The 21956-nt window shown below is 38.5% G+C and overlaps 1 protein-coding gene across 5 annotated transcripts in view; it reads left to right on the forward strand.

The window, feature by feature from the left end:
• The window catches only part of bcar1 (BCAR1 scaffold protein, Cas family member), a 109416-nt gene that overhangs the window by 42660 nt on the left and 44800 nt on the right, over nucleotides 1–21956 (forward strand). For 2 of the 5 annotated variants that reach the window (XM_048169248.1, XM_048169249.1), the window contains one exon: nucleotides 13–93. The exons of 1 other annotated variant lie outside the window; for it this stretch is intronic. In XM_048169248.1, coding sequence (XP_048025205.1) covers nucleotides 13–93 — 81 coding nt within the window. Of the gene's footprint in view, nucleotides 1–12; nucleotides 94–3895; nucleotides 3921–13391; nucleotides 14269–21956 lie in introns of those variants that run through there. 2 more of the 5 variants (XM_048169253.1, XM_048169250.1) reach the window with 2 other exon arrangements.

Below are 21956 nucleotides of genomic sequence, written 5' to 3' on the forward strand. Positions count from 1 at the left end.
GCTCTTTGATAGATAGGATCTAGAACACTGAACCCCTCATCTGCAGGATCTGGAACTCATCTTGAGCATCACCTACTTCCTACAGAGCCACTGGTAAGGAGTGACTCTCAAGGCAGCAGTGGCGCCTCCTGCTGACCGGTGAATGCACAGAATTGGCACGTTACACATAACTCTCATTAACAACACAACCAGCAATCGTGTCTGCATAATCGCTGCTCTTCACAGCCTGATCTCATGTCTAAACAGTGCGTGAAAACGGTATGAAATATGTTTATTTGGCATCTTGTATTTTTAGACTGAAGCCCAGGCGCCTCTCAAGGTCAAACGGAGGCATAACTGTACTAAATTGGAGAGCAGAGTGTGTTTATGTGTGTATGCATGCTTTGGCACAAAGCTGAATGACATGTTTGTTTTCCCCTCTCCATTTATCTAACCACCAGCTCAGTGGGTCTGTAATGAGTTATTAGCTGCTGGTCAGGCCTTTATTTCCAGCACCACAGGCAGCATTAGAGTAGAAGCCATATCAGGAAGTGATGGGTCTCTAAGATGATCTCTAAGAGGCGTTAATGGCACACAGAGATTTGCAGAGTAGCACAGATACTGATCTCTCATTAAAGGCCATTATATCTACACTTCGACATACCCACACACATTTTGGAGTGATTTACAACCCGACGTTTGTGTACCCTGGGGGCACTTGGAAAGCTTTTTATTTTGTGAACATAAAGCCGAAATAACTTTAATATCTATATTTTTTGTATAATTGTAAAATTATAAATTGTAAAAAAATATAATAATTATAATTGTATTTAAAAGTGATGTCACGCGTTTTTAGGCCAAAACATTTTTTGTCACATACAGCAAACATCTCCTCACTATCCGCTAACTGCCTGTCCCCTGAACACACTGTAAAAAAACGCGGTCTCTGCAGTCGCCACAAGCTCCGAAAACGGCAATAAAAACAAACTGGTGTAGCCTGGACCACGAATCATAATAAACATGCTCCAGCCAATAACCGACAAGAATGATTTTAAATGCGCGTTCATGACTGTTTCAGGAAGCACGGAGGGGAGGGGGAGGAGGAGGAGGAGGAGGGAGGGTCTAGCTAGCCTCTGTTTTGTTCGATCGTCAACAGGAAGTTACTCCACCCAGGATCACTTAGAGCACCTTTAACATTTATAACATTTTAACATTTATTGCAAGACAACTGGGTGCCATTATATAACTGGAGATCATTAAAGCAATCAAAAAGTGATTGTAAAGCCCGGAACACACCAAGCCGATGCCAATGAACTAGTGGCGACGAAAGCAGACTGTGAGGTTGGCTCAAGTCTGCAGTGTCTGGGTCCAAAGTTGCCCTAACACACTAAACCGACGCTCGATACCTGACGGCCAAGTAGCACGTCCATTCTGCGCTTGCGTAAGAAGAAATGCCTTTTTGTACCAGCAGATGGCAATAGCTTAACAGCCAATCAGAATGATCGACGAGCTCCGACGCCGATTCGACAAGTGAATAAAGCAGATAAGGACCAACTTCAGTCAACGGTGCGGAACACACTGAGAAAACTTAGTTGGCCTACGAACAAAAACTGCCCAACGGCCGACCGTCAGCTTGTTCCGGCATGTTCCGGGCTTTAGGCCAAATTGTCCCCCACCTTTAAAGGGAGAAAAAGCGGAGTGTTTTCAGCATAAAGGTTATGTTTCTGACAAATATTGGCCAGAGAAAGCATATAAATAGAAAATAAAACTGGGCCCAATATAGATCCTTGTGGAACCCCGCATTTCATTAAAGCAGAGGAGGAAGAAAAATTTCCCAATTGAACAGAAAAAGTCCTCCCGGAAAGATACGAGGCAAACCAGTTAAGAACATTCCCTTGAATCCCTGCCCACAGTCTTAAACGCTCCAGAAGAATTTCATGTGCTATAGTGTCAAATGCAGCAGTCACTGAAGTGACCTCTGACCCCACTGCTCGATGTCATCGTGAGACAACAAGAGTGCACCCTTTTATCCAACAGTTCTCTTTGTCTCATGCAAAATTGCTTGCTCTGCTGTTAAATGCCTGGTATCTGGGTGATATTTGGCTTTGCCCTGTTACCCACTGTCCCCCTCTAATTTCTCACCCACATTCCAGAGCCCTTGATAAATGGGTGTTGTATTTCACCAGCGTGCACACGGGTCAGCGACCCCACACTGCACTGTACTTCAGCTGGGGTAATGGATGTGCCCCCAGTGGCCGGCTGAGAGGAGAGGTCAGAACAGCCGACCCTGGCACTACCCTAACTCACCGACAATACCGCAACCCTTGAGATCCAGACATCACGGTGTCTCAAAAAATGTGTCCGTCTCCGTGAGCATTTGCCCTCTACTCCGGTGGGCTAAATGAGGTGTGTTAGATTATATGCTGTGGTGAAGAGACAGCCACAGGGCCAATCCTTGCTTTCCAGTCTCTCACACAGATCAATGTGATGTTTATCTGTGGGTCAGTGGAGTTAATAATTTCATCTGACCTGCCTGAACTCTATAAGCACCACTGCAATGCAGCAGGACTGACATGACTATCCATGTATTACATGATGCTGCTGTCTAATGGTGTTTAAAGCATAAAACGCTTTCATGATCTCTGTTTTAAAGACATTGACACACTGATTCATGTTCTGACAATTGAGATCCAGGCGTGATCTTTAAATGCGCTCATGCACGGTTCTCTCTTCTCACTGGAGCCTCATCAGTGTATTTTGTGTAAGTTATGGGGTGGTGTGGTGTAACGGTTAAAGCTCAGGGTTTATAAGAAGAAGGTTGGAGGACTAAACTCTGCAATATGGGCGTTTCATGAGCTACCATTGTTCCCTTGAAGTTCAAAGCTCTTAATCACAGGATGTTCCAGGGGATGTTGCCCATTTCTGCGAGTGGCTTTGCATAGTGCTGTCAGATAAATGACCAATATAGGTTTTCAATAGATATGATATCAATAACTAGAGAGCTGATGGCTGATACCATGCCCATGTTTATTAAATAGGCCACTACTATACTTACTAGTAATGTATTTTTTCTCACTGTGTCACTCAAAAGCTATAATGTAGATTGTAAAAAGGCTGTGGATCTGAGATTTGAGTGAATGTGGCAGCATATGGAATGAAAGGGACTGCAGAACTTGGAGTTGAGAGAAACCAGAGACTGCATTTCAGACCTCATAACTGATCTCTGACCTCTCCCCCTTCATCTCAAGCTATTTTCATTATTAGTTATTTGCTGCTGCAGTTTCGCTCAGCCATCAGTTGTTTCAGCATGTCAAGCCATCTTTTCTCTCAGAATACAAAACAAAGTTACAAGAATACAAGTGAATACAAATTAGAAAATATAAGGATACATTTGAACAAGAGGCATTCCATGAATAAAGGTCCAGTTCTGTCCACAATATTTGATGGTGATTAATTTTTTAATAATTGTAAACTTTTTAAAACATTTAGATGCATAATTTATTTATAAATATTTATACACATTACTGTTCAAAAGTTCGGGGTCAGTAAGATTTGTTTTGAAAGAAATTAATATTTTATTCGTCAAGATTGCATGTGATCCAAAGTGACAGTAAAGACGTGTATAATTTTACAAAAGGATTCTATTTCAAATAAACGCTGTTCTTTTGAACTTTCTATTCATCAAAGAATCCTGAAAAAAATGTATCACAGTTTCCACAAAAATATTAAGCAACACAACCATGTTCAACATTGATAATAATAAGAAATTAGCCAAATCAGCATATTAGAATGATTTCTGAAGGATAATGTGACTGAAGATTGTCATCACAGAAATAAATCACATTTAAAACATTGTAATAGAAAGCAGTTCTTTTAAATTTAAATAATATTTCACATTATTACTGTTTTACAGTGTTTTTGATCAGATAACTGCAGACTTGGTGAGTATGAGAGACTTCTTTATCTCCATCACAAATATCTCAACATATTAATTTTGCTTGATTAATTAAAACTTGAAAACATTCCTTGTGATAGAGTATTTATAATCTTACAAAAATGTACTTTAAAGGGGACCTATAATGTCCCTTTTACAAGATGTAAAATAAGTCTGTCTATAGCAGCTCAACATGGCCTCACCCCCTTTGTTGCATGTTCTCATTTATATAAATTTTAGTGTTAGTAATGTCTTCCTGACCCAGGAAGAAGCTCGTTGTAGTCTCTACCAACCATTTGTTGTAGTCCTTAAACAGCGAATAGAGTACCTCAGGGATGACGCATTTTTGTAGGCAAAACCCGGAAGCGAGTTAGCATTTTAGGACTTCCGGTTCCAACGCCGTAAAGTCTATGGGTTTTTTGAACGGGTTTTTGCTAAATCGCCTGAAATAAGGTCTGTGGTTAACAAAGCCTCTAAATACTTTCACGTTTTGATCTATGACATAAAACACACCAATTATAACCCGCTTGTGATTTTTTAAACTTTTACAGTGTCTTAAAATCTGCGGTTGCTAACAAATTGCTAAAAGGGACTACTTCCTTTGGCGGGGACTTTAGACGTCATCATTAAAAACGGGACATTTTGACAGCATTTCTCATGAAAAAGTGGATAAGTATTCATAACAGCACAGATCATAATCAGCGAGCATGTTTATAAATAAAGCTGTTTTCTAAATAAAGTTTGAGGAAGCTTGGTGGTGATTACGTTGATCCGCGACCATGGTGTGCCGTAGTCCGTTTATAGCCTACTGTTAGCCTTTTATATCTGATGACTTTATTTAGGCTTCAAAATCTATAAATGTTGTGTTAACTTGTAAAGATTATATTGATAGACAAAACATGTAAGTGTCATAACCCTTTGTTAAACACAGAGCTTATTTTCTGCGATTTTCCAAAAGTCCATGGGAAAAATGCATAGGCTTTCAATCGAGGGAACCCGTGCGCTGCTAACTTCCGGGTTAGCCTACAACAACACGTCATCCCTGGGGTACTCTATTCTTTAAAAGATATGCCCTCTATGATTCATCAACTTGCAGATGTTGTTTATGCTCAAACAGCAACATCACACACTAACTAAAGTTAAAAATGTGAAATCATAATCAACAACCCCTTTAAAAAAAGGCCACCCTTTTCATATCATGACTTTTTTTGGCTATCTAGTATACCTCAATTTATCATTGAAAATCTATATTTGACAGTAAAGAGTGGCATGAAGACTAATCAGATGAAATTAGACAGGAGTCGGACGGCAGAGAGACTGGTAATGAGATTACATTAGATGGTAGTTACTGATGGCCTGTCAGCTCTGGCTATGGTGGTCTTTTCTCAACACTTCCTCGAGACCACCGCTTATTGCCTTATCCAGACACCTGGGACCCAGAGACTCGGTTTCTCACACTGACTCGTTCATTTTCAAGGGCAGAGAGCGAAGTCTTGGATACACAGGGCCAATACACACACACACACACACACATGCAGTGAAACGCAGTAGACTAGAAATAAACGAATGAAGCAGTGTATCAGGCAATTGAGTTTATATCAAACGTTTCTCATTCCCCACAGATAGCTTCAAACAGCTGCCTCGTTCTGATTACAACTGCGCTTTTTATTGTTGGAAGCACATTTCTGAAAGGGGGAAATCGCAGTGATTCGTAATTAACCTTTCAGACACTGAAGCTATTTGTAAGAGAGCGTAATAACACTGTTAATGTCTGGGAAGAGTATTACCTCACAATTCTCCAGACAGATAGTTTAATGGAAGGAGCTTAATTAAAGCGGTTGTTGCGGAGACCCTTATTCACTTCGGTTGTATGGTTGAGGTGAGGTTCAAGCAGAAAGGGCTACTTGGACAAACCCGGCCCATGGGAAAACGGTCCCCTTCCTGGAAGTGATGGTCGGAGAGAGTGGCGTTCTGCTAGGGTTAGCACCACATTCCTGCATTCCACTGAGAGGGGGAGGGGAGGCCGGCTAATACTGCGTCTGTGTCCGTCTGAAGGAGACTTGTAGGATTGTTTGGAGTTTTTTGGTGTCTCGCGGCATGTGTTTGCGTGTCTGTGTCTATGCATATCTGATGGGTCTCTTTTCTTAGGTGTTTTAGAGTTTAGTCACTCTCTAGCTGCTGAGAATGCAGAAGTTCTCACTAGCTTTATGGATTAGTGTGTGTGTGAGTTGAAGTCTCACATAAACTCCCTTAAAGCACCCCTCAAAGGTAAAAAATTATTCACAAAGAAAATTATGTTCTTAAAATGATTTTTAGGAGTATTTTAAAGGTTCAGATTAGGGTTAGTCTGTTCATGTAATAACAATAGAAGTCAATGGTATGTTGTCTCACTTAGATTGCTTGTTAAATGTAGTCAAAAAACGGTGCTAAACAACCTGAAAAACAAAGGATGAAAGATTCTGGAAGACGAAACATGGGAAAAATAAATGGGAAAAATATCAAAACATCAGAGACAAGTCCCCCCCCCAAAAAAACAAACAAACAAACAAACAAAAAAAAAAAAACAACTTTTCTAGATATCCCCACACTACGAACTGAAAAAGTAATTTGGACGAAAGAGGCCTCAGTTAGCTATGTTTCAGCTTGCCAGTTGACACGTGTGATGATAATTATTATTTTATTTGGTGATTTATTACAAATTTTTATTTTTTTTATTTTTTACTAAATTTCTTTTTATATTATATATATTTTTTAAAAGTGTTTACCTTTTTCCCCTTCATTTCTTTTATCTGTATTCATTTACTACATAATATTATTTTCTGTGCTGTCTGTTTTGTTACTGTACATACTATATACACTTCAGCATTATTGTAGATCTTAACACAGTATTATTAAATTAAATTAAATTAAATTTACTTTTTTCATTAACCTTTTTTTTACCTTGTCCCCTTTTCCCCTTTATTTCCTTTATCTCTTTGTTTACTGCACCAGATTTATTTTCTGTGCTCTCTATTCTGTTACTGTGAGTATACACTTCGGTAATATTGTAAATGTTGACAATCATGCCAATAAAGCTCTGTTTAGAGAGGGCTTAGGGAGAGAGAGCACTTTCCAAAGGGATCCAGAAACCAGAGTGCATCAAAAAAAAAACCAAACAAAAAAAATGAAAAATCAAATCAGCACTATCTAATTAACCAGCGGGGTGCCCAGGTTCATTTATTGCTCTCCTCCATCTCTCCCTTCCTTTTATATGTGTGTGTGTGTGTGTTGGGAGAGTAAAGGAGGAGGTGCTGATTGGAAGGCTCTCTGCATTTTTGAGACTGTGTGAAATAAACACACACACACAACACACACACACACACACGTTCACATAGATTGTGAGTAATATCCCCAGCACTCCTTGATTATGCTCAACTCTCCATAATGCCATTTACTTCCTGCCACATTAATGCTAATCTTTTTATTGCAGTGAGGCTGAGAAAAGTGAGCTAGTCGTCTAGTGCTGATGTTGTTCCCTATGTGTGTGTGTGAGTGTGTGTGTGCTTATTTTGCTTGCTTTGCACACGCCATAAGTCTCATCCTTGCAACTTTAGATTAAAAGAGAGGAAGACTGATTCACTTTGTGGTTTTTAATCATCTTAAAGTATTACCATGACTGATAAGAGGACAAATAATAATGAGAACCCAAATCTGAAAATAAACAAATATAATTATCTATGGAAATTAAATTTCGGTAGTGGTCTGATCAACGCTGTTACTCCTACTGTGTGTTTGTTAAGTGTGTAAAATAGGGCCGTGATTTAGATTCTGATTGATTTTCATAGGGGCTAGGTCTTGTTTTTTCCTGTTCTGTACAAATACAGACGCTTATCCTCCGTTTGTGGATAAGGGAAGACCACAAACACTCCAGAGGGGATTTTGGAAAGCTGCCTATCTGCCGGTTACTGCATCTGCTGCAGTGTCCTGTAGGACAAATCATTGTCATTTTTGTGTAGTACATGTTTGTGTTTTTAGACCTGTGCTTTGAAGCAAGTGTGTGTGTGTGTGTGTGTGTTCATGTAAGTGTGTGGCTGAGGATTTTCTCTCTCCTTCGTCATAAGTAGTTAAAAGACCTCAGTGACAGACTGCGCAGTGGGCCTGACAGTCCCAACAAAGAAAGGAACTCTTTATTCCTTTGTCCTTCAAAGCTGCATGAATATTGCTGTTGGCTAGGGGGCCGGATGTCTCAATACAAGGATGTGCATTGTTTTTTTCTCAGAGCAGAGACTAGAGCAGTGCATCATGGGCAGGATGCTACTGCCACTGCTGTTGTTTTCAGGAGCTGCATTAGTAATTCTTGATGATGTGGCATCAAAGAATTAAGCTCCCAATACAGCCCTCATTCAGACACAGGAAATGCTTTGAGTGTTTCTCTTGACTTTGACAGTGATCTTGGGGATTATTTTAGCCAGACTTTTCTAAGCATTCGTCATAACATAAAGATGTCAAATGTCACTGCCATTTGTGGTCATGTCACAATATCAATGGATTCAGATTATTGGAAGGGAAGCAACACTTGTTGATTGGAGAGCCTGAATCTTATGAACTTATTTTTTTTTTTTTTTTTAAACTGATGCTTGTAGGTCTTCATTGGGGTTAACATAAAATATTCTATTAAATTAGGAATGCACTATTTATCAGAATTGTATTGGTTACAGGACAATATAATATTTTATTTTTCTAAATTTTCAGAATTTATATACTTTTTTACATTTAGATTGCCTTTGCGGTCATCAGACACTCACTTTAAGTTATTCTTTAAGAACTTACATACTGTACATGTCCATTTGGATGTCTAAATTCACTTAGCATTTAAAACAATTAATTTTAGTTTTTTTAATTTTTTTGATTTTTGGTGTAATTTAGAAAACGATTGTATACAATTAATTGGACATTTATCGGTTATATTTTATAACTTATAACTTATATCGTTTATAACAAAATAATTATTGGCTTATTGTATTGGCCAGAATTTTTGTGTTGGTTTATCCCTACTTTAAAAACAAAATTAAAACCATTTTCATTTAAAATCAACCAGTTGGTTAGTTCATATAGATAGGAATGCGTGACATCCACCAATTAAAAACAGTAAAGGAAAAGTAAAGTTCCAACCAATGTGAAAATAACACCCATTTGTGTTATGTCAGACCCAATGAGGACCCATTTGTATGTTATATAATTTCATATTTATAATAATAGTAAAAAACCTATAGGTTTGGTTTGAGTAGGACAAACTTAGACAAATTAGTTCAGTCAAATTAAGTTTTATGAGTATTTACCACTTTCTTTTTCTTTCAAGTTCACAGAACTAATATGTTTTAAGTAAACTGAACTGTTTAATTGTTTTGAGTTTTAACTTATTTCTTTTAATTTAGACGAACTTAAGTTTAACTGAAACTGGGCTGGGATTTCTATTAAAGGGTTAGTTCACCCAAAAATGAAAATTATGTCATTAATGACTCACCCTCATGTCGTTCCAAACCCGTAAGACCTCCGTTCATCTTCGGAACAAGATATTTTAGATTTAGTCCGAGAGCTTTCAGTCCCTCCAGAGACGGTAGACTGTTCATGTCCAGAAAGGTAATAAAAACATCATCAAAGTAGTCCATGTGACATCAGTGGGTTAGTTAGAAGTTTTTGAAGCATCGAAAATACATTTTGGTCCAAAAATAACAAAAACTACAACTTTATTCAGCATTTGTATTTTAAGAGAATATCCATATTTAACAAGTTATAAAGTAAAATATCTAGCTTCCCCCAGACCTCCTTCCGTATTCAACTTACGAAGAAAGTGTAAAACTCTCGCAGTTCAAAACGGTTATGCTACGTCCTACACCATCCATATTCAACTTACGAAAAAAGCGACGCCAGTTACGCTTTCTTCCTAAGTTGAATACGGAAGGCAGTCTGATTGCCTCAATTTTTTCCAACTTATTCGGGTTTGCAGTGTAAGATAATATAGTGTGCCAGTCCTACACATAGTGTTTAAAATTCTTCTCGTTCTCGACTCTTGGCTCTATTAAATAAATCATCCTGTTATTCTGAGATATATCCTAGTTCACCTTCCCACCAGAAATTTCCAGCAGATTCTTCTGGAATTTAGAGGACTGATGTAGAGAGATCCTAACGGAGATGTTTTACTTCTTGGAACAGTTCAGTGAGCTGGAGAGTAGAAAAAAAATAGAAACATTACCTTGATTCAGAGAGAAATGGGATTTCCATATTCACATTATCTGACCCACATCTGTATCCCTAAATGCTTGGTCTGTTCTGGGGTGGCCGGGACCGATCCGACTTGGCTGAGCCTTTCTTGCCAGATTGCCCTGAATCTCATGACACGCGCGGCATGCGGAGGGTTACGGAGGCCACGGGGCAGCGGTCACGGTTCCAGGGCCGAAACACTGCCAGTTGAACAACATTGTGTGTAGGTGTGACAGCCTGACCAAACCGAGACCGGGCTGCTCGGACACAATGGACCTACTGTTCCACACTCACTGAGCCATAATACTCTCCAGCAGAGGCTAAAGTACGGAAGACGTCACATATATTCTAGTCAATGAATATATTATATAGAACGATTTCAATCTTTTCACAAATGGGTGCAGCGGTCTGTTACACACAGCAAAGATTGTCTCGTTTTCACCTCTATAGTGCTTTGTGACAGGCATTTAGACCTCTCACCTCCAGACGAGCGTCGCCCAACACCCGTCTCTTTCCGATATGGATTGTGATTAGTGGGCGCTGACGGAGGGGGCTTATTAGCTGAAGAGCGAGAGGGGGTGGGGCGCTAATTGAAATGATGTCTGATGTGATAGCCTAATCTCTATGGTGACAAAATCCATGCACACTTGCTAATTTCAATGACAGCTCTGATGTCACTCAGGCTTAGCTGACGGAAATAAATAACAAACATCCCAGAGAAGGTTAGAAGGAGAGAATGTAGTCTCAACCATCGAAATCCATCTTGCGTAGCAGACACCCCGTAGTGCAAGATGAAGTGCTGCTCAATTGTCATGGAGACCAGACACGGCACCTTGTGGCTTGAGAAGACTGCCACTGCGTGAAGATAAGGGCTTTAAATTCCACGGCACTTTCAATTAGGGAGAATCTTGCTTATTTGACACCAGTTGTGCAGTGTAATTCGTGGCCCCAGATTCATGGCTTCAGGGGATTGTAGTCGTTTAGGTATGGGGGGATTGTGTCTCAATTCCCACTCTGCCTCTCTAAAATGTGATTCAGTATATCATAAGCATGAATTCGGGTACTAAAAAGGGCTTTGATACACTAAACATTGGACCCTGATGACTCAATTAGTGTTTGATATCATTGCTGTATAACACATCTTTGTTAAAAACTACAGTGCCATTATGAAGTATTTGCTTGTCTTTCATTGTTTGTTTTTTTTAAGCAAGATAATGCACATATACTACCGCTCAAAAGTTTGGGGTCAGTAAGATTTTAAAAAATAAATAAATTTCTGTCATGACAACTCTCTGAGAGATTGGTATGGTAATAGAGATTGGGATTGTAATGGATATGGCAATGTTACTGTATTTGGTCTTGGCAGAATAGATCTGCTACACTGCTGCTGCTGCTGCAGAGCAAGTACCGAGACTTGCTACTGCCAGTACATTCACAGACATTGCTGTGAGCATGTAAGACATGCTGCTGCACAAGTAACATACAAGAATTAAGCAGATCTAAACAGGTGGAGCTGGGGAAGGTGGAGGGTTTCTGAAAGCACGCTGCAGATTGCTAACACTTGTTGGTCCATTATAAAGCTTAAATGTGTCAGGATATTTATTAATGTAACTCAGATTGTGTTCATCTGAAAGAAGAAATTCAAACAAATAACGGGGTTTTGTTTGAATGTTGAGCCACAGCTCATTGGCTGCTGATGCAACAGCAACCAATTAGATATAAATAAGTAGATAATGATGTAATTGCTACCAAATGAATTAAGGACCTATCAGTCTATCAGGACCTATCTAGAGTTTCATGCCAGAACTAGGTAAAAATGCTTGGTAAGCATAAGAGACTTCTTTCAGAAAACATTTAAAAATCTTACTGTCCACAAACATTTGTACAGTAGTGTACATAATGGACATTAAAGAAAATGTAATAATATATAACAAAAAAAACCTTTGAATAATATATCCATATTTTTCCCATACATTTGCAATGAAAGTTAATGGGGTCCAATATTGGCATTTACTTGTTGGGTAAAAAAAAAAATTCTAAATATTTCCTTTTGTGTTCCATAGAAGAAAGAAAGTCATACAGGTTTTGAATGACATGGAACACCATTTACATTTGCAAATTAGTACAGAATTTCCATTTTTTTGTGTGAATTATCCCTTTAAAAACAGAAAAAAAAGCTGTCTTTTTGTGTATTTACATTACTATTTCCAGTAAATTGCGAGCATTTGCTGCTTTTGTGAATTTTACAGTGTATTCTGCATAATTCTAGTGAACATTTTAAGTGCACTGGATTGATTTTGACAATAGGATAGCTGCAGAAATGTCTCATTGCCTAGCTACTGCCCTTAAGGGTGAGCATAAGAGTAGTTAATCCAAAATTGTATCATAATTTACTCCTATCCTCATGTCATTCCAAACTTGTATAACCTTCTTTCTTCCGCCGAACACAAAAAAGACACGCCTTAGGATTTTTAAGCACATATCCCAAGTTGAAATGGTAGCCTCTACTACATTTTCTCCACAGGGTCATCTATCAAATCATGTCAACAAGTGATACTACAAAACTGGCTTCAGGTCAAATTGAGAGAATATTCTCTGGCAGGATAGATTAGGTTTTGAGGGTTTCCAGTGAGGCAGGGTTCTCCTACCTCACTGACCTCTCTCCTGACCTCAGCGACAGTGCATCTCTCTTCTATCACCTCTCATACATTCCACCTTTTAGGAAGGAATGGTGACTTGGTTTATACCTTGCTTTTATCTGAGGACTGGGATTTCTATCTGTTATTTGCAAATCGCAGAAGGCAGTCCATTGGGACATGCAGCTTTTGCCTATTTACCACATTGATTTAAATGTGGATCCCAGTTTGACCCCCTGACCTGGTCACTCCCTCACGGGAGAATTGGAGAATGATGTCATGCTTTGAAATTCCTGGTGAATTGTGATCACAAAAGCAGACAAGAATGGATTAGCTTAGTTTATTTACTTAGCTAACGGTCATTATTTAAAGTCGTTTCATTTTTAAATAAATATATGCGCAATCAGGATTATTTTGAATTTATTTTTATTATAGTATTTAATTAAAATATTTGTTTTATTTTATTTTATTGCATTGCATTTTTTGCATTATTGCAAAAAAAAGAATATTCTTTTTTTTAATGAAAAAATAGTAAAATTTTTTGCTTAAGCGTCTTTTCCCGATATTTTGTACTGCATAAATGACTAAATTAATTTCATTTGAAATGGAAATAGAAAATAGATAGAGAAAAGAGTTTTGCTTCAGTAATATTTTAAATAAATAACAATATATCCCCTCAGGATCCATAAAAAGTATATCCATCTCTATTTACCCAGTCCTTCCTTTTTTAATCGATAGTACTTTAATAATTCAGGTCAGATATATACTGAAAATAGGAGGTTAAACGTTTCAAAACACTGCAAATGTCAATGGAGTTTAGCTTTTTGTCTCCTGGTGAAGTAGAGAAGAAGGGTTGTGTAAGGAGATTTACTTCTAGAACAAAAGGACGCGCAACAAAATCAGCAGCAAAGGAAGACAGAAAGTTTGAGGCTGAAGGAAAGGGTCTAGACAAAGCTGTATGTTTGTGTGTCAGGGGTACAGTGGATGGACAAAAAAACAAATGTCTGTGTCTTTCTCAGGTCTACAGAGAGGTTCACTAAACATTCCTCACAGGCAGGGGGAGGAAGAGGGTAAGCTCATTAACATAAGAGCAGAGTCCTTAGCCAATCAGCAGCAGGGAGAGGGAATGTCAGGAGTGAGAAGGAACTGGGAGGGTGTCAGGTTACCCTATGCATTCTTCCCTCCTCCTTTTGCCAGAGAGGGAGGGAGAGAAAGAGCACAGAACGGACGCGGAGAGAGCGAGCGAGTGAGTTCAAGACAGAGAAGTATATGGGACAGTCTCATTCTTGCCCTCTGACATCACGGAATTGGAGTATGTGTTAGGAGCTGCCCGGACTTTCTGCCCGTCGGAGACGCAGAGAGATTTGACAAAGAGCTGGACGGTCCGAGGGAGTTTTCATCGGGGGTCAGATCTCAGGCAGTTAAGTGCTGTCTGGAGTCCCAGAGACTCACACAGCGGGGCTGAAAATGAATTATCTGGTGAGTGTGTTTGCTGTTCTCATTGTTGTGTGAACGCTTTAAGTTGGTTATGCTAAATGCCCTTGGGTAATATATATAGAGTGAATGGGAAAGCGTAGTCTTAGTGGACAGAAGAAAAACAAGAGACACATTTAACTTTTCTTTTCTTTTTTTACTTTTTGTCTCATTTAACATTTTATCATTTTTAAGGAGCAACAGCTCAGAACTAGTAGACTATCAGCTTAAAAAGACGCAATAATAATTGCCGTAACACTTCACACAGAGGCCATCAGAATATGTCGGCACTATCTGAGGTTTTTAAAAATGGCCTTTTCTTGAGGAGCAGTGAGTTTTGAAAGCTTAGGAGAGAGTGTGAGAAAGCAGGCGTAACGGGAGAACGAAGGGAAGGAAAAGGAGCCCTGCCGCTGTGAGCTTCTCTGCTGACTCAGGAGAAAGCTGAAAGATTAAGGTTTTATGGAAAGGAGCAGGGGAAAGAAGGAGGGAGAGAGAGAAAAAAGAGAGGGAGAGAAGAAGAGCGTGAAGTGACGGGCCGAAGCATCCGTTCCTTGCCATTGTTTGAAAGTATTGGCGCTCGTTCAGCTTGTAAGGGTTGGGAATGACACAGTGCTTTGGTATTTGGACGTGAGAGTTGGGCTGTACTGTATTTCCGTCTGTGAGGAATCTGGACGCTGGGATTCACCCCCTGCAGAGGCTGGGATATTCCCCGGCCATAGAAATGGACCTTGAAATGGTTACAGTCAATTATTAGTGCACTGAATATCAGAGTGTGAATTGAAAACAGATGATAACTGGTGTTTTTTTTGTTTTTTTTTGGTAACACTTTAGTTTAGGGTCCAATTCTCACTATTAACTAGTCGCTTATTAGCATGCATATTACTAGGATATTGGCTGTTTATTAGTACTTATAAGGCACATATTAATGTCGTATTCTGCATGACTCAATTCTACATCCCTTATTCCTACCCAATACCTAAATTTAACAATTACCTTACTAACTATTAATTAGCAGAGTTTATTGAGGCAAAAGTCATAGTTTATAGTTAGTTAATAGTGAGAATTGGACCCTAATCTAAAGTGTGACTAGGCAAATTTATCAGTTTTATATTCTTTTGAAACCAGAGTCAGTATATGTTGGTTCCTCCTGAGGTGGTCCGTGATGAAGGTAGGGAGTTACGTACTCTTGTGAGTGGGCTATTGAGATCACTCTTGCGTTGAGGTAACCCGGCTGAATCAGTTGCTAAGTTAAGAATGTTGAGTCATGTTGTGTTAGGGATCTTTAAATAAAAGAAAGACCCCTTTTTTAAGAAGACAGCTGAGTAACCTGAGTCCATCTTCCCCCTGCACTGCCTCTCTGACTCAACCCTGACTCACCCTCCGGCTCTTGAATTTGAGAGGGAGGAATTCCCCACCGCTGGCCTGAACCCCCCCACCCTCTCCTGGGGGGTCTGACGGACAGGACCTGCTCCTCATTATTCTCATAATGAGGCTTTGACGTGAATGTCAGCATCAGGCTGTATAGAAGTAGCGCTGATCTGAGACCAAATTCAACCCCTTTAGTAACATCACACATACGATGCCTTCGAATTGTGGTCCAAGCACTACAGGAAAACATTTACAGACATTTAAGCAAGGTGGAATCAGAGCAAAACAGGTTGTCAGGTGTGACCTTTAAATCAATAACAAAACGAAGAAGTGCTTTCATTCCTAAAATTTGAGGCATGAAGTTTGGCTATTATTCATGTTATATCCTGTGTAACCAACCAAATATTAGCATTGTAGTGTCAGTTAGGTTAGTTAATGGTTTCCAGTTGCACTTTAATTTTATATAGCTAGAGTAAAAAGAGAATGGCACCATTTTAGATAAAATGTGATGAATTTCATGTCATAAAATCTCCACAAAGGAAAATCTGATTACTCAGACATTGCTTTTTCATATCTCAGGAGACTCTGCTTCATTTAATTCCTTTAGGTGTTTCTCCTAAATGTCTTTTGATACAACTGCTGTCATACAGTATAAAGCTATACAATTGCTTTACAAAGCTTAATAATTTGTTAATTCTGAAATCTCTAACTCTTCATTCCAGTTTCCAAATCTGAGCACAGTTTTAATCATTTCTGGGGTCTTTTATAGTCTCAACAAAAGTAATTTGCTCTCCCTTTTGAAAAAGACCAACTTTCTTGCTTGTCTGACATGGTTTAAGCTGGTATTAGCTGGTTTAAGCTGGTCTTCCAGTCTGGCCAAGCTTGTGTTTAGGTGGGAAAGTTCCTAAAACCAGCCAACAGACCATCCTGACCAGGCTCTGGGACCAGCAAACCAGCTTAGGATTGTTAAATATGTTTTGAACCAAACAGTTTAAGAGAATTATTTGTGATTTTTCTTTCCTGTTTATTTCCTGCTAAAGCCCTGACAGTCATCTCATTGAACATGGGCAGCAGATATTGTTTAGCTGCCAGAGTTTAAAGTGAATATGATTCTGTGTTTCTCTCCTGAGCATAGTAACAAAACATGAGAAATAACTTAAAATAGCTCATTTCAAAGACTTGGAACTATTCAAAGAGACAACAAAGAGACAAGGGTTTCCAATACAATCATTTTTTCAATAGATTTACTCTGTGAGCAATCGTACACATTCCATGTCAGAGCTCCTCTTCCTGTCTTTGTATCTCAGGCCTCCATGAGTTTATGGCCTCGTCACTGTTATTGAACTTGCGGAATGACTGTTTGAGGTTGCAGTGACGCTCAGAGCTGGAAAGGAATCATCGTGTTCCATTGAAGCCTGTCATTTTTGGATTTATTGTTTGGCATAGGCAGGATTCTGGACATGTTTGTGCAGTGATGAAAGTCCTTCGCTCAGGGTGAAGAGGAAAAGTGTTTATAGCACACGCTGCAGGCCTTATGAAAATTCTGTGTCCTCGTTACACTCACGTTTATCTCTTTTTGACTGTCCCAGCTCTGTAAATCACGGCGTAAAGATCAGCATTGTGTTGCCGTGGAAAAACATTGGCAGTAAACCAACACTCAGTCGTAGCCTGTAGCTACAAGAAGCTGTTTTTTTAAAGAGGGTGTTGCAACTTTATCCTGCCAGGAAAGGAGGGGCAGAGAAGAGGTGTCTTTGTTTTTTCCAGTCTACACGAGTGAATTGGGTGGTGAATGTTAGAGAGTAGTTGTATTTCTGGGATGAGCTGTGTGTTTTTAGGATCTGGATACGATCGTGTGATTTTTGTCCGGCTGTGAATCACAGAGTATGTCTGTAGTAGGCAATGCAGCATTCAACAGTGGTGTCTGCATGTGTGCCTGAGTGTTGACTGTACTGAGGACATGAAATGAAAAAGGTGTACAGTATGGAAGTGTGACTATGTGTTTTGAGGTGGGCTGTGGAATGTTTCAGGAATGAAAGGATGGGTCTAGTCTTGCATTGAGAATGTACAAACACTTTGACAGAGCTATCTAAATATGACATACCATAGATTTCTATTATAGTATGGTATTGCAATTTTAAAGGTATTTTTTATATATATATATTTTTTTTATATTTTTTTTTATTTCATTGTTCATATATATTTAGATATATTTCAAATGTTTGTGGTCAATAATTTATTTTTATTTTTTTGGGGAAGAAAATTATTACTTTTATACAACAACATTACATTAAATTGATCAAAAGTCACAGTTAAGTCTAAAAATATTATTTTAAAACTACAAAACAAGCGATTACATTACAAAAAGCTTTATATTTAAAAAAATGCTGTTCTTTTGAACTTTTTATTAATTATAGAATCTTGGTTTCCACAAAAATATTAAGCAGCACAACTGTTTTCAACATTCATAATAATAAAAAATGTTTCTTGAGCAGCAAATCATCATATTAGATTGATTTCTGAAGGATCTTGTCACACTGAAGACTGGAGTAATGATGCAGAAATCCATCAAAGGAATAAATGAGATTTAGAAATATATAATTTTATATTTTAAATTGTCATCATATTTCACAATATTACTTTTTACTGTATTTTACAAACAAAACATATCAAAAAATAAAAAATCTTGCTGACCACAAACTGAACTGTGTGTGTGTGTGTATGTGCTGGGTGTGTGTATATGAAATTATTGTATAATTTTATTGTTATAATACATATTATTAAATTGTATTTTTGATGTTTATATATTTTTGTGTTTATGACATTTCTCAAATAAACCACATATATATACATATATATACATATAGCACTGGTTATATACACAGACACACACAAATAATCAAGTGTTCCAAACATGCTTAATTTATCAATTATTTTACGTCTGAGGACATTTAAGACATACAAATCCATATTTCTCCAAATTTATGTAGTAAACTGTGACTGTATCATCTGTTACTGTCTGTTTTTTGCTTAGGTTTGTACACACAGGATTAATTATGTGCCTCCCAGCCTTTGCTCTTTTCCTCTGCAGGCCTGTTGTTAATGCTCAAGTCTGGTCTTGTCTGTTGTAAACTCACCTATATAGTGAAAATAGAGCAGGCCACTGGCCCACTGTTTGTCTCTGTCATCAACCTTCTGTTATTGTCTTCCTTTTTGTCGTGATTTTCAGGTCCCTTCCTGCAAATAGAGCAGGATTGTGTCCGACTTGCCTCGTATTCTTCCAGCTTGCTTTAATCTTTTGAAGAGACCTTCATCCAGTTCATATACATCTAAGATATCTGTTTAAGAGATAAGGACACTGTTTATTATGGTCTTAAAGGGATAGTTCATCGCCAGTTTCTGTGGACAGAATTTGTACTAAAATCATACATTTTTAGAACAGCATATAAGTTAATAAATGATGACAAAATCATTATTAGTTGGTCTTTTTCTTTGTGAGCTTCTTTCCATGTGTGTGTCTATGTGTCATACATGACTGGCACAGCTGATAGCGGCAAACGTCCAAACAAGCGTCTAGCTGTCTGAGTCACATCTCTGATGACTGTCGCTACTGTCTAAAACTGCATGTATATGTCTGAAAATGTGTCTACAACAGCTTACCATTCTAAACTTTACCCGCCTTATAATTACTCCTGCCAACCTGCTACTTATGCAACCAGTAAGCCCCTCAAAATAACAACCTGACCGCAGAATAACACCCAAGACTGAGACGCTATATGGATGGGAAAATTTAGAAACCTCTTACCGAGTTGCATATCCTATATTCTGGCTACTCATTTCAGATAAAATGTCTAGCTTTTGTTCTTGTTTGGTCAGGCTCAGGTGTCTTATGTGAACGACAAAACAGAGATGGCCTTGTTTTGTCTGCAGCACCCATCTGTTTTTAAACCAATAAAAACTTTTGATGAGGTAGGGAACGTTTTCTCCCAGAGCTCAGGAGGTGGATGTGTGATGAGAATAGACCCGAGACAGATGAGACTTTATCTTCAATTTGGTGTGAACGAAAACCAGGCCATGAGGGGCAAAAGTACAGCCTGTTCAATATGTCAGACTGTACCCGAATGTCGATCATTCACTCAAGTGAACCCTGGGTAGATTTTTAGTTCAGTTGAAAAATCAGTTCAACTTTTTGAGTTCATTGAAATTACAAAATTGAGTTAATACAATAAAGACGATTGGTTTAATCAACAGAAACTCAAAATATTATGTTATCTGAACCACATTAATTATTGAATTTTAACTTAAACTTATTCAAGTTAGTAGCCCAGGCAACATTTCTATTTATTTTATTTTGTTTTATATTTTTAAGTTTTTCATCTAATATGTATATTTTATTTTATTTCAGCTTTATTTCACCAAAAATTATTTTCATTATTTTTAGTTAACAATAACAACACTGTGACAAAAGTTATGGATATACTGTGCATTTCCTAGTTTACACCAACACATGTTCATGAGATGATCTATAGCTGTGTTGTGTTTTTGAGGAGTGTTATAGAGGTGTTCGTATACTGTCTCCGTGTCCTGAAGCTAATGAGCTCACACACACTCACAATAACAAACAAAAAAACACTACCTGCCCCCACCTTGCTAACTTTACTAGTGTTTGTCCCATGGGGTCATGCAGAGGCACCAGACAAAAGCTGTTCGACCCCACCTCCCCACAACAATACAAACACACACACACTCATTGACCTGTCTGTACAGAGCGCGCTCCAGCAGCTGCCACATTACCTCCTGTTCAGTGGCTCTGTCTGAATGAAGCACTCGGCCCCTTCCTTCCTTCCCTCTCTCACAGGTCCACTTCCCTCTTTCCTCTCCCCTCCATCCTGTGGAATTCTCTTTCATTCTAAACATTTCTTCCTCTTCTCAGTCACTATTATCCCCATTATTAAAGGGATAGTTCACCTAAAAATTAAAGTTCTGCTTTAAACAGGATGCAAAAGCACCATAAAACTCCATTTGTATGATACTTTTATGGTGCTTTTTAGTAATTTCACAACCCCAGTCCTCATTAACTTTCATTACATTGAAAAGAGTGACCAGGTTATTCTTCAAAAATTAACTTTTGAAAGTCAAACAGGCGAGTAAATGATCATTTTTGAGCGAACAATCCCTTTAACACGTGGCCTGCAAAACGCTCTCGCACTCATGACCCTTTTAAATGCAAATAGATGAACGTTTCATCCTTTGGATGGCGAGCTTCCTTTTCTTCTCCATTCTCTTCCTCCATCTCTTTCATCCATTCTCTCAGTCTTTTCTCCAGAGATAATAAAGTTTAGCATCAGTCTCTGTCTGCTCTAGCCACAGGGAAAGTGTTTGACCTGGACATTTCCATGGTGATGATCGCCAATGAGAAATGAAGCGAAACTCGTCATCCACTTATCTTATACAAGCCTCTTTAGTACTTTTCCTGAAACAGTGCTTAAATAACAATGTTGGCTAGTAACTAGCCTACAGTAGCGTGACAATAACTCAGCTGTTGTCAAAAGAATGAAGCCTTTTCAGTGAAAATAAAAGCTTTTCTCAAAAAGTCGCATTGTAGTGTTTTAAAATGTTATGTCTTTAATGGTAAATTGTATTTATATTTACATTATACACACAGTTTATAGTCGCACAAACCGCTCTATCCTAAAATATCTTTTTCTTGGGTAGCACTGGGTAGTCTAATCATTTTAGTGAGTCAGTTTGTTCATAAATGATTCAGTGACTCGTTTGAGTACTGTGAGTCATTGCATTTCTGTCAGTAGATCCTCCTGCTGCTGCTGCTACTGCTACTACTACTACTTTGTGCATTTTCAATGTAGTGACGATGCAAGCTGCCTCTAAAAACACCAACGACAAAGAAGAACAACAACATAGTGATGAAACGCGCTCTGTAGAGCAGTTTGTCCTTTTAGGGATGCTGTAGAAACATGCTGGCGCAAAATGACGACTTAACATGTAAGGGGACCCGCGGTGTATGTAGATAGAAATGGCTGTAGATAGAATGGTTCATTATGTAAGATCTTTATACACCACTGAAAACATAGTTGTGTATATTATATTGCTGTCAATACATCCTCCTAAAATTTACACAGTGCACCTTTAAGAAGCCATCACTCCTTAAAGGGTTAGTTCACCCAAAAATGAAAATTCTGTCATTTATTACTTACCCTCATGCTGTTCCACACCCGTAAGACCTTCGTTCATCTTCAAAACACAAATTAAGATATTTTAGTTGAAATCCGATGGCTCCGTGAGGCCTTCCTCTCTCGAGATCCATAAAG

This window comes from Megalobrama amblycephala, linkage group LG19, assembly GCF_018812025.1.
Source record: "Megalobrama amblycephala isolate DHTTF-2021 linkage group LG19, ASM1881202v1, whole genome shotgun sequence".
Taxonomy (NCBI): Eukaryota; Metazoa; Chordata; class Actinopteri; order Cypriniformes; family Xenocyprididae; genus Megalobrama; species Megalobrama amblycephala.